The following is a 12599-nucleotide window of genomic DNA, read 5'->3' as shown; positions in this document are numbered from 1 at the left end:
TAAAGATAATGGACAGTTGTCCAAATTCCACCTGGTTATCATGATAACGGTTTTCTGTGGTTTACCCTTATCTAAATACTCTCCTGTGTGTTTGAATGAGCAAATTGATAACTATTTTATTTTTCATGCCCAAAGGTTGTTAAGTAAACGTTAACTTAGCTGTAAACCTGATAGAAATTCACTTTTTCCCATCCTTTTTTTCTGTTTCTTCTTCCTCCTTCTCCTTTGTTTTTCTGGTGTGTCTCTTTCCAGCTTTACAATGCTTTATGTGCATGAAAAATGATGGATTCATCTTTAATATGATTGTTGTTATAAATTCTTATGTAGTTGCTGGGCGAGCCACTTCACAGATTGGATGAAGTGAGGTCAGTTGAATCATATCTTCTATCACACCGCTATGGTTTTCAAATGAACATTTTCCTTTCTTAGCAAAAATTTTCTTCATCCTCCACTAACTTTTTTGCTGATCCTCACTACCATTATCATAATAATCATGGTTGATGATATGATTTGTGATAGGTTTTCTAGTGGCCTTTAGACCACTCATTTTAGAAGTAGGCATTTAACATTTTTAACACTTGTTTGAGTTATTTTTTTCAATATTATTGCATTTAGATATAATGTTTCTATTAAGTTCCATTAAGTTATGATTCATGTAAAGTTATTCTGTTTCAGAGACAAGACTCACGTTGAATGGGTAAAGGCTTGGGGCCAAGTATTGACAGAGCTGCAGCAATTTGTGAAACAGCATCATACGACAGGCTTGGTTTGGGGTGGTGGTAAGGCGAGTTCTGCAGCACCCCCTCCCCCACCTCCTGGCCTGCCTCCTCCACCCCCTGCACTGCCTACAGGGGACATTGCCCCATCCCTTGATAGCTCTGCACAGGACCGATCTGCTCTCTTTGCTGAAATCAACAAAGGCGAAAGTATAACAGCCTGTAAGTAGTTCCTGTGTGCACTATGACTTTAATTAGTTGTAGAACTAGTGTATGCTAACATTGAAAGCTTTGTCATTCACACGTGGAAGTTTCTGCACAAGTAATGTTAATTATTTGATGTTAATTCTGTATCTGAAACTCTTTGGATGAGGAATGTCACCTGGTGTGTCAAAGCTAATAGTAACATTGACCATCTGTAGACAATTTGTCATGTTGAAGCAGGGAAAATATGTTTGTGGAATGCAGTAATAGTTTCCAGTCTGTCCGCAGCTGCACAACAGGTTAGTGCCTATCTTGTTAACAGTTTGTCCACCATCTCTGAAGAAGCAAATGTCATTTTATTTTTGCATATACCATAGTTAATTTTGTGAAAAACCTGTCCTAAATGTTTACCTTTAGTAGCAGATGTCCTTCACAAGTAGTTCGGAGCCATACCAATTTCCTGTTTTATAACTTAAATTAACTTGGATCTGGTGCAGAAACTACAGAAAAACATCCATGCAAATTCCTTCACACCAATTTGTGAATAAGCACTGATGGAATTGACTCACATTAACTTCTATTGCAGGGATACATAGGCAGAGCCTCTATTTCATAATTTTGTGTAGTTACATCAAATGAAAAGACATTGACAGCGAGTTTTGGAATACTCGATATGTATCACCTAAAAGGCAAATTGCTTAGTTTGATACAGTCACTAAATATCTCGAACATAAAGAATTATATGCTTTCAAGTATTCAGGAAGTAAATCAACCAAGAGAGGAAGCATCAAGGATGAAATTAGCGAGTGAGTTGATGCAGTGGTTAGCACACTGTAATCACATTCAGGAGGAGGACAGTTCAAACACGCATCCAGACATCCTGATTTAGGTTTTCCATGATTTCCCTAAATCGCTTCAGGCAAATGCTCGGATGGATCCTTTGAAAGTGAAAGTGCATGGCCAACTTCCTTGCCTATCCTTCACTAACCCAGTGGGACAAATGACCTTGCAGTTTGGTCCCCTTTCCCAAACCAACCAACCAAGGATGAAATTTTCGAGAGAATAGAAAATAGTTCAAAATTTTGTTATTGTGTATTGGACGTTATTAGAAACTGGAAAATATCTGTCCTGGCTTACAAATCATATTAGCTGCCAGTTTTGACACATGGCTTAGAATGTTGGACGTTGACAGTGGAAAAATAAAAACACCTGCAGCCATCCTTATGATTTTATTTTATTTTGTCACTACCAGTTTCGACACTTAATTGCATCATCTTCAGTCTGTTTTGATGCAGTACAGGTTGATACGATCCCCATGCACAACCCATCATTTGCCAGCATTACTGGATTCGCAGATAATGTGTCACTATTCCAACCATCAACTGTAACGATAGTAAATGGCCGTCGTCCCAGAGATGTCGTGCTAAAAGGATGGACATACAAAAGCTTGACAGTGGAAGGTCTGAGCAGAATACAAGCAACAGAGATGTGCTTTCTGGGACCCTGAGTGAGATGAGAATTAACAGGATAAGGAATGAAACAATATGAAACACCCCACAAATCAAGTCTCAAAAAGAAGCTGTGGAGAGTAATAGGCTTAAATGGTTTATGACAAAAGAATGTGATCTGAAAGACTTTGAACAAGAGTCCTAGAATGGACAGAATCTGGACAATAAGATCATGAACAAGATTGAGAAAGCAGGTGAAGAATGATGTGAATTAAAGGGGACTGCAGCGAGTGGAGATGCCAAATTATAGACTTCAGGAGAAAAAGAGTGGCTTGAAGAGACACTATAAATGACCTTCATAAGTAGAAACATTTCAGGAAGAAGAAGAAGGGGAAGGAGGATGAGGAGGTGGTCTTCGAAGGCTTATGGATGGACAGCATCCAAACCATTGTTCAAGTTGGATGGAGTACTGCAGGCTTTAGGCAGTGCAATTTTGCAGAAATAGATCCTTTGGTCGAGAATCTTGAACAGTTCCTGAATGACAAGAATTTTGACACTAATTCGTGATCTTAGTGATGATCATAAAACGATAATCCATATCATCTAAGCTAAAACTAATTTCTTGGCATCATATGTTTAGGTGCAATCATAAATTCAAACATACTCTCAGAGTCCCCAAATTGCTGTCCCACTATAAATCATTGGGACACTGACAATGTTGAGTGTTTATGGAAAAAGTTTAAGGCAATTGTAAAATGCGTTTTAGACAGGTACGTGCCGAGTAAAACTGTGAGGGACGGGAAAAACCCACCATGGTTCAACAACAAAGTTAGGAAACTACTGCGAAAGCAAAGAGAGTTTCACTCCAAGTTTAAACGCAGCCAAAACCTCTCAGACAAACAGAAGCTAAACGATGTCAAAGTTAGCGTAAGGAGGGCTATGCGTGAAGCTTTCAGTGAATTCAAAAGTAAAATTCTATGTACCGACTTGACAGAAAATCCTGTTCTGGTCTTACATTAAATCAGTAAGTGGCTCGAAACAGCATATTCAGACACTCCGGGATGATGATGGCATTGAAACAGAGGATGACACGCATAAAGCTGAAATACTAAACATCTTTTTCCAAAGCTGTTTCGCAGAGGAAAACCGCATTGCAGTTCCTTCTCTAAATCCTCGCACGAACGAAAAAATGGCTGACATCGAAATAAGTATCCAAGGAATATAAAAGCAACTGGAATCACTCAACAGAGGAAAGTCCACTGGACCTGGAGGGATACCAATTCAATTCTACGCAGAGTACGCGAAAGAACTTGCCCCCCTTCTAACAGCCGTGTACCGCAAGTCTCTAGAGGAACGGAAGGTTCCAAATGGTTGGAAAAGAGCACAGGTAGTCCCAGTCTTCAAGAAGGGTCGTCGAGCAGATGCGCAAAACTATAGACCTATATCTCTGACGTCGATCTGTTGTAGAATTTTAGAACATGTTTTTTGCTTGAGTATCATGTCATTTTTGGAAACCGAGAATCTACTCTGTAGGAATCAACATGGATTCCGGAAACAGTGATCGTGTGAGACCCAACTCGCTTTATTTGTTCATGAGACCCAGAAAATATTAGATACAGGCTCCCAGGTAGATGCTATTTTCCTTGACTACCGGAAGGCGTTCGATACAGTTCCGCACTGTCGCCTGATAAACAAAGTAAGAGCCTACGGAATATCAGACCAGCTGTGTGGCTGGATTGAAGAGTTTTTAGCAAACAGAACACAGCATGTTGTTATCAATGGAGAGACGTCTACAGACATTAAAGTAACCTCTGGCGTGCCACAGGGGAGCGTTATGGGACCATTTCTTTTCACAATATATATAAATGACGTAGTAGATAGTGTCGGAAGTTCCATGCGGCTTTTTGCGAATGATGCTGTAGTATGCAGAGAAGTTGCAGCATTAGAAAATTGTAGTGAAATACAGGAAGATCTGCAGCGGATAGGCGCTTGGTGTAGGGAGTGGCAACTGACCCTTAACATAGACAAATGTAATGTATTGCGAATACATAGAAAGAAGGATCCTTTATTGTATGATTATATGATAGCGGAACAAACACTGGTAGCAGTTACTTCTGTAAAATATCTTGGAGTATGTGTGCAGAACGATTTGAAGTGGAATGATCATATAAAATTAATTGTTGGTAAGGCGGGTACCAGGTTGAGATTCATTGGGAGAGTCCTTAGAAAATGTAGTCCATCAACAAAGGAGGTGGCTTGCAAAACACTCGTTCGACCTATACTTGAGTATTGCTCATCAGTGTGGGATCCGTGCCAGGTCGGGTTGACAGAGGAGATAGAGAAGATCCCAAGAAGAGCGACGCGTTTCGTCACAGGGTTACTTGGTAACCGTGATAGCATTACGGAGATGTTTAGCAAACTCAACTGGCAGACTCTGCAAGAGAGGCGCTCTGCATCGCGGTGTAGCTTGCTCGCCAGATTTCGAGAGGGTGTGTTTCTGGATGAGGTATCGAATATATTGCTTCCCCCTACTTATACCTCCCGAGGAGATCACGAATGTAAAATTAGAGAGATTTGAGTGCGCACGGAGGCTTTCAGACAGGCGTTCTTCCCGCGAACCATACGCGACTGGAACAGAAAAGGGAGGTAATGACAGTGGCACGTAAAGTGCCCTCCGCAACACACCGTTGGGTGGCTTGCGGAGTATAAATGTAGATGTAGATGTAGACCTGCTGGAACTATGCTGCAAACTTTAGGAACAGCATCCATGCATTTTTAATGATTTGTATTAGTTGCTGCAACTAAACTAGCTGGACGTGAATGTCTTCAACATTGGGAACTTTAAGCTTCCCTACCACACTGAATAACAGTTGTAGAAATGTAATTACTGTTAGGACAGTGGTTTTATTTATTAAGTTTAGTAATTAAATTTATCCTTTTAGAGTTTAGATTGAGAAGTTTAGAGCATGTATGACAAACAAGAATGCACAGTCTCATTTTTCTAATTCATATGTGCAGCTGCTCACTTTCTCTGCTCATACTCACAAGTACAAACTCAGCAAGGATCTGCGGATGCCTACAGCATGATTTATTATTTAATTATGGTGAAAGAGCTATGGAAAATATATTCTGCAGAGAATTCATTCTGAACTTTATTCTTGTCATTTTTACGTGCCTTTTTACTGTGAAACTGCGTAGGTGCAGCATGTATGTATGAGTCAAAGCTGTGAATGCTTTTGCTTAACATGAGTTATTATAACTCGTCAACATTTTCAGCTAATTGACATCCACTGCTCTCTAAAGGCTTTATCAAAACTTCTCCAGTCATTACATTCTTCTCTGTTTGCATCCATCTGCAAGTGTTGTAGACTTCTGCAGTGGTGGCGTCTTCAGTAAACCATTCGTGGTGTTTGGTGCCATTGTCATATTGTTTTTATAGACCAAAATTTTGACTGCTGATGCAAGTGATCTTAATCGGGGTGGTGTGTTTAATCTCCATTGTAGCAAGAAACAATGTAAAATGCAGTCACATACCTGGAAAACATTCATTGTAGTATTTTGATATATGTTGCTCCTGCATGTTTTCTAATGTTGTCCACCCACATTCCATTAGTTCATTGTCTTGTTCTCCTCTTATATCCTGGAACCCAGCAATAAACATTGTTGGTCTTTTATAATTCGTTTACCTGGCAACACATCCTCCCACCTCAGTTTCATTTTTATTGGTCATAATTGCATTTTCTGATCCATTGTGTTTCCTGACCTGTTTGTTTTCTTGTCACTCCTAGTAATTTCAGACATTCATCTTTCCGTCATTTGTTAGACAGCATTCGGTTTTTTAATTGTTTTTGCGTTGGTAGTCCATGTCTCATTGCCATAAGTAAACATTGGTAATAAAGACCGATTGTAATCTTCCTCTTTTAGACACATTGGAAGTTTAGTTTTGAAACTCCTATTTGGTTCATCATAAGCAACCCAAACCAGTTTCGCCGGCCGGTGTGGCCGAGCGGTTCTAGGTGCTTCAGTCTGGAATCGCACAACTGCTACGGTCGCAGATTCAAATCCTGCCTCGGGCATGGATGTGTGTGATGTCCTTAGGTTAGTTAGGTTTAAGTAGTTCTAAGTTCTAGGGGACTGGTGACCTCAGATGTTAAGTCCCATAGTGCTCAGAGCCATTTGAGCCATTTTTTGAACCAAACCAGTTTCAGCTCAGTTTTTTGTGTCCATACAGCTGGCACCTTCGAATGTATTAAATACAAAAAGAACCTCACCTATCGATACTATGCATTATACCAAGGGTGTGCTGAAAAGTGACACCTCTGAGTTTTTATGTGAAAACACTCAAAGCTTTTTCCATAAAACAAATGTTAACATTCTGCATCTTTGTTCTTAATATCTACGTATTTATTTCTGTACACAGTCACCCTGGCGCCACACCTATTTCGAGACCAGTTTGTTGGTACTGTCATTGTAGAATGATTAACTTTCTTGAGGAAGCTACAACCTCACCTATGCTTGCACCACTTTATCACTATCAAAGTGAAGTCCTCATTGGTGTTCTTTAAGTTTTGGAAACGGCTAAAAATCAGATGGGGTTAAGTTGAGACTTTATGAAATACGATCGAGGACAGTGACCCAAGGCATCGGATTATTGCAGATGTCGCAACACTCGTTTGTGGTCTGCCATTGTCTTGCTGAAGAATTGATTGCTCCATGTAGATAAACTCTTTGAATTCGAAGCTCCATTACAACATGCCGTTTCTCATGTTACACACTACAATTCGGAGCCCTCTAGCGGCAGAGGGCTGCAAATATGTAGCCATGAAGAAAAAAGATGAAGAATGTTAATAACATTTGTTTTATTTAAAAAACTTTTAAGAGTTTTCACTTGAAAATTTTGGAGGCATTACTTTTCAGCACACCTTCGTAATTTAATTTGCACCAACATCTTTTTGGAGAGTTTACTATACACTACTTACCGCTTGCTCTATTTTTTTTACAGATCTACTTTCAAACTACATAATTAGGTTCCTATATTCACTGTTGAAGGATATTTATCTTCGTGGCTTGGTTCTCAATGGGTGTTAAACAGGTTTTGTTGACACTGAGTGAAAACCTTTCAAAAACAATGGATCCCAGACTGAGTATTAGTTCATACTCATTGCTGGGTTTATAATCTCGTCCACAACTTGCAAGCGGCCTGGTGTGCTTAATCCTCTTCCAAAGAAAGCTTGTTACCTCATACTTTAACTGAGTGAGGTGGCATAATGTTAAGACAGTAGACTTTTATTCAGGTGGACAGCATTTCCAATTGCTCTCTGGCCACCCCAATTTAAGCTTCCCACCGTTCCCTAACCCAGTTAACACAAATGCTGAAATGGTTTATCTGAAAAATACACTACTGTCTATTAAAACAGTAACATCACAAGGAGGACTTGCAACAAATGTCAGATTTGCACGAAGTGTACATATGTGCGTGAAAATACCATTATTAGCATTTCATCACAACCACACACTGTAGTTAGGAGTAAAGCTTCTACATTCTGTGTATAAGGAAAGATAGTGCAGTGTTTCTCTCATTTAGAAATTGGATTGGATTGCTCGTTGTTTGTAAGGAGACTGTATTATGCTTCATGTAAGAAGGAGAAGTGTCTACCAGTGTAAGTTTGGATTCAACAGCAGAAGAATCATTGCATATCAAGGATGGGTTTAGTGTTAAATTTGTAAAAGATTTGGAGTTATAAATGGTGAGAAATGTACTACATAGAGCGGCAGCTTTTGCAGCAACAGTGGCTGTAATCTGGCTGGGCATAAAGTCAAAGTAAGTTCGAATGACAGTTATGGCTGTGCAATTCCATGATCCTTCAACTCTGTGAGCCTGTCAATCTCAGTGGCTGCCAAGGGATGGTGTGCCATTCTCTTGGAAAACTGTGTGACCAGATTTTTACAGTTGGTGAGAGAGCTGGAGAACATGTAGCACACTTCATGGCTGTTTGACGTTCGTAACTTGCCAACTTCATGGTGTTTCAGTACTAAGTTTCAGTATTTATTGACAGCAGTGTTAGCCAGCATAATCTGGAGATTCCAAAGACTTTAATGAAGCATTCATCTTCCTCCCTCCCTCCTTTTTATGCCTTCCCACATCCATAAGAGACAGCTGAATAGTTCTATTTAGTTTAATGCTTGAAAGTCTTTTCTTCATCCGCCTTCTTCACGCTTGAAACATCTCATGTTGTTCACTTTGTGAAATAATTCTCCTTTTTGCCTGTGTCTGTACAATCTTCATTTCTATTATAATGAACTTTATATTTAATGTAGTCTAATCTAGATTCCTATTCTTAAATGAATTTCCCTACTCTGCATCTTTCCTAATGAGTTTGTTTCTTATGTACTCTGCTCCTATTTTTACTCAATATTGACAAAGTCTGTGATCACTCTACATGCAAGACTGATATAGGGTTGTTACATCTGATGTAATTTATTACTTGTTTGACTGCAGTCCATTCCAATTGTTCCCTGACTTTCTCATAAATAACCGTACATGCAGACAGCTGGGGTATACATACTCCATCCGAGGGGTGGGGACGGTGGGGGGGTGGTGGTGGTGGGGGGGGTTGGTGATGTGGTGCAAAGAGAAGGCCATCCAGCCACCCCTTAAACTAACCATGCCACATATGTTCATAACCATGCCAAATACATTCATAGCCATCCCAAATACATTCATAACCATGTCAACTATGTGCCAGTGCAGGGACAAAGGCACCAGAAAAAGAATTACAGATTTGGTTTATTTGTAAACAAATCTTTCCATTCTGCCTGAGATTTACTCAATACCTGCAAGTTTATTTTAAGACACTGGAAAGGCCAAAATAGTATTATAATAACATGAATTAAGATAGGTTGTTGCTCATCACATAGAGGAGGCTTATGGTGCAGACAGGTGCATTTAAAAGTAAAATAGACCATCAGACAATGTCTTCAGAACTCTCACTTGGATGGCCACTGTCACCTCCATGTATTGAAGTCTGATTGTAATGAGCATTCCATCCAAGATTGCTGCTCACTGCACTCAGGCTTCAGTGCCGAGAGACAACAGAGGCTGTGTGTGTGTGTGTGTGTGTGTGTGTGTGTGTGTGTGTGTGTGTGTTGTCTTGCAGGTTGCATAAGGTTGACAGCACATTCATGTAGCTGTGTAAGCTAGGAACTGGGATTCATTGCTAGTGGCTGCAGCTATATAGGGAGATGGGAATCAAAATTATTGCAATTAAAGCAATGAAATTAATTATATTAATTACAATTAAATGGACTGTACTCACCAGTGCCGCAGTAGGTGCAGGAAATGTTTTCCTCTTTTTCTTGAAGCCATAGTTCAACACTTTTACATTTGTTTGCAAACACCTTTACCAATGTTTCTCATGTAATCCAGTGTGGATAATTAATTATTGCTGTCTACAGTTCATACATTGTCTCTCGGTTATTTTGATACACAAATCTCTTAGCCACACCACAAAGGAAATACCCAGGCAGATACAGATCTGGAGAGTGCGGGGGCCAGGGACCTTTTGTAATTATTCTGCCTCCAAAGATTTCATCTAAAGTCAAAGGGACTAGTGTGCCATATGAACAGCAGGGTTGCCTTGTTAGAAAAGTGAACTATCAATCTCGTTTTCATTCACCAGGGCAATAAATGGATAAATCATCCAGAAACAATAGACATCGGAAATGACAGTAGTATCAAAAAAGATTAGGCCTATAATTCATCCTCACATTATGGCATCCCACACTCCAATTTTCTGCATGTGCACTGGTGTTTCTCTTAAGACACGTGGATCCTCAGATGATGAAATTAATGAATTTTGTGAATTAATGCAGCCAGATAGGTGAAACCAAGAACCATCAGTGACAAAGGTTTGATCTAATATACCAACTCCATTTCAGTTAACAAATCGCTGAAATCATTCACAATATGCTCCTCATTTTGTGTGGGCCTTACAATGTAATTGTTGAATGGCAATAATTTTCTACAGATACATTCTCAGTTCTTTGGGTACAGCCTAATGTGCTGTCATAGAAGAGACTTTAGCATCTTGTGATAATTTTGTCACTGATTTTGTTGGACCCCGCAACACAGTGTCTGAAATGTCATCAAGCTTCTTTCTGTTAAAACTGTGGGCCTACCAGTTCGTGGCGCATCATGAAGAGAGGCTGTTGTCTGAAATTTGTGAATTAAATTGTGTACAGCGTCACAATGTGGTCAACTCAAAGCACGAAAATGCAATATAAATTATCACCTTACACACTCTGTAAAGTTTGCTCTTCCTCTTGAAGTTTCCTCTTCCACTGAAAATGCTCTCTCTGCAATAGTAAGCATCACCACTACACTTGTCTTTCACAAGAACTAGACAGTAACACAACTAACAGCTGCAACACATGTGCAGGTGAGACTTGAATGTGCTACCAGCCTTACGCGCCCTGCTGGAAGAGATGCACAAATCTCTTTGCTGCGGAGAAGAAACTGCGGATGTGCAGTACATAATATTCTCATTTGCTTTGTTGTCAGTTTCCAACTGTTCAAAAGATTAATGATTGTTTTAAAAACATTTGTTACAGAACTCTGTGTAGTGTACAGATAGTATCCTTTTCCTGAAGATTCTTACCTTTTTCTTTTGGCCTACTAAATCTCAGGAGTTTTCATCTTCTCTATATTTTGTGCATTATATTTCTAGTGGTTCATAATTAGAGCAAATGACTGACTGACACCATGAAATCTCAGGTAGTGCTGTAATACAATATTTTTTTTTTTAATATCCGTGTTAGTTATATTTCAAAAGCTGTGAAAAACATCATCTAAATACTGCTGTGCTTGCTCATGGCTGCTGCCACACTGGTGAAACTTCATCACATGATTCTGACAAGTGCTGTCTTACATGGAAAGTAGTATCTTCAACTACAGAGAGTTATCAATAGAAACTAGAAGCAGTAGAATGATTTATCACATTACACAATATTTTGCAGGTGTATTCTCTCACCTATGGTACTTTGGACAACCTACAAGGGAGTTATCCAGACTGAACAACTCATTACATGATAGCATAGGATAAAAGGTCTCACTCATAGCAGTGCATGGAAAATCAAAATTGTCACCAGGTTGTTCCTATTAAATATTTATTGTATTTAATTGCTGGTTTTTGCTGTCTCAGCAAACATCTTTAGATCATATTGCTGCCACGTCAGTATGTTAGCAAGTTATTTTGTGGTGAAACTACATGCACCATCAAAATGTCGTTCTATGTTGATATTACATGCAGTTCAGTATTCTTCTTCTTCTTCTTCTTATTATTATTATTATTATGCCTTGTGATTCTTGGAGTGCTTGTATTCATAATTGATACCATGCTTAGACATGGATAAATTTCCCAAAATAAATTTGCTTTTGACATAGTTACTTTACTGTGTAGCTGAAATCATCTAATGACAGTTGCTTGTTTTAAAGCTGATGTAATACTGAACCCAGTTTACAAGGTTTAGAATGAAGGAAGAAAGTAAGATTAGGTTTAATGTCACATCAACAGGGTTTTAAATGTATGCTGTACATTTCCTTTATTGCAGCCTAGCATCACCTATAATTTTAAATCTAGTGTTTAACTGACACTTCAAACTTTGTTACCAGAATACTCAAATTATGAATAGGAATTGCAACATTAGCATTTAGTAGAATGAGTAGTGCTTAAGAGTTGTAGACATTTTTTAAATTTTTTTGGTATTGCTTTACCATTTTATGATGTGTGAGAAGAAAACATTTACGAGTGTGCAACCTACCACACTTTAGGTGATCTGCCTAACTAGGCTGTTAATTCATCAACTGATAATGATATTTGGATCTTAATGAAACAAAAAGAAACCTGTAATTTCTCTGTCTGAAAACTGTGACATATTTGAGAGTGCCAACACATAAAACCACAGCATTGTCATCTGCATAGCATATCAGTGCTAAATCAAAACCCCATAATAGTAAGGTACATGTGTGTTGTAAAGTTTGTATAGTGATAAATCAAAGACTCCACATATGAAAAGAGGACCCTCTTCTGTATTTCAAAGCTTCAGAAAAAAATGAAAGCCATTTAAAGTGTACTTGACACAAGTATAATGGAATGATAACATCACTGCTTGGGGTGGGGGCAGAGAGGGGGGTGGAGAGAGAGAGAGAGAAAATCTGGGCAAGTGTGTGGTA

The 12599-nt window shown here is 39.0% G+C and overlaps 1 protein-coding gene across 1 annotated transcript in view; it reads left to right on the top strand.

The window, feature by feature from the left end:
* LOC126194940 (adenylyl cyclase-associated protein 1) overlaps positions 1–12599 on the top strand; it is a 202809-nt gene that overhangs the window by 144946 nt on the left and 45264 nt on the right. The window contains exon 5 of the mRNA XM_049933329.1: positions 676–938. Coding sequence (XP_049789286.1) covers positions 676–938 — 263 coding nt within the window. The remainder of the gene's footprint in view (positions 1–675; positions 939–12599) is intronic.

This window comes from Schistocerca nitens, chromosome 1 (genome assembly GCF_023898315.1).
Source record: "Schistocerca nitens isolate TAMUIC-IGC-003100 chromosome 1, iqSchNite1.1, whole genome shotgun sequence".
NCBI classification, from domain to species: Eukaryota; Metazoa; Arthropoda; class Insecta; order Orthoptera; family Acrididae; genus Schistocerca; species Schistocerca nitens.
This window is presented reverse-complemented; position numbering and strand designations above follow the sequence as displayed.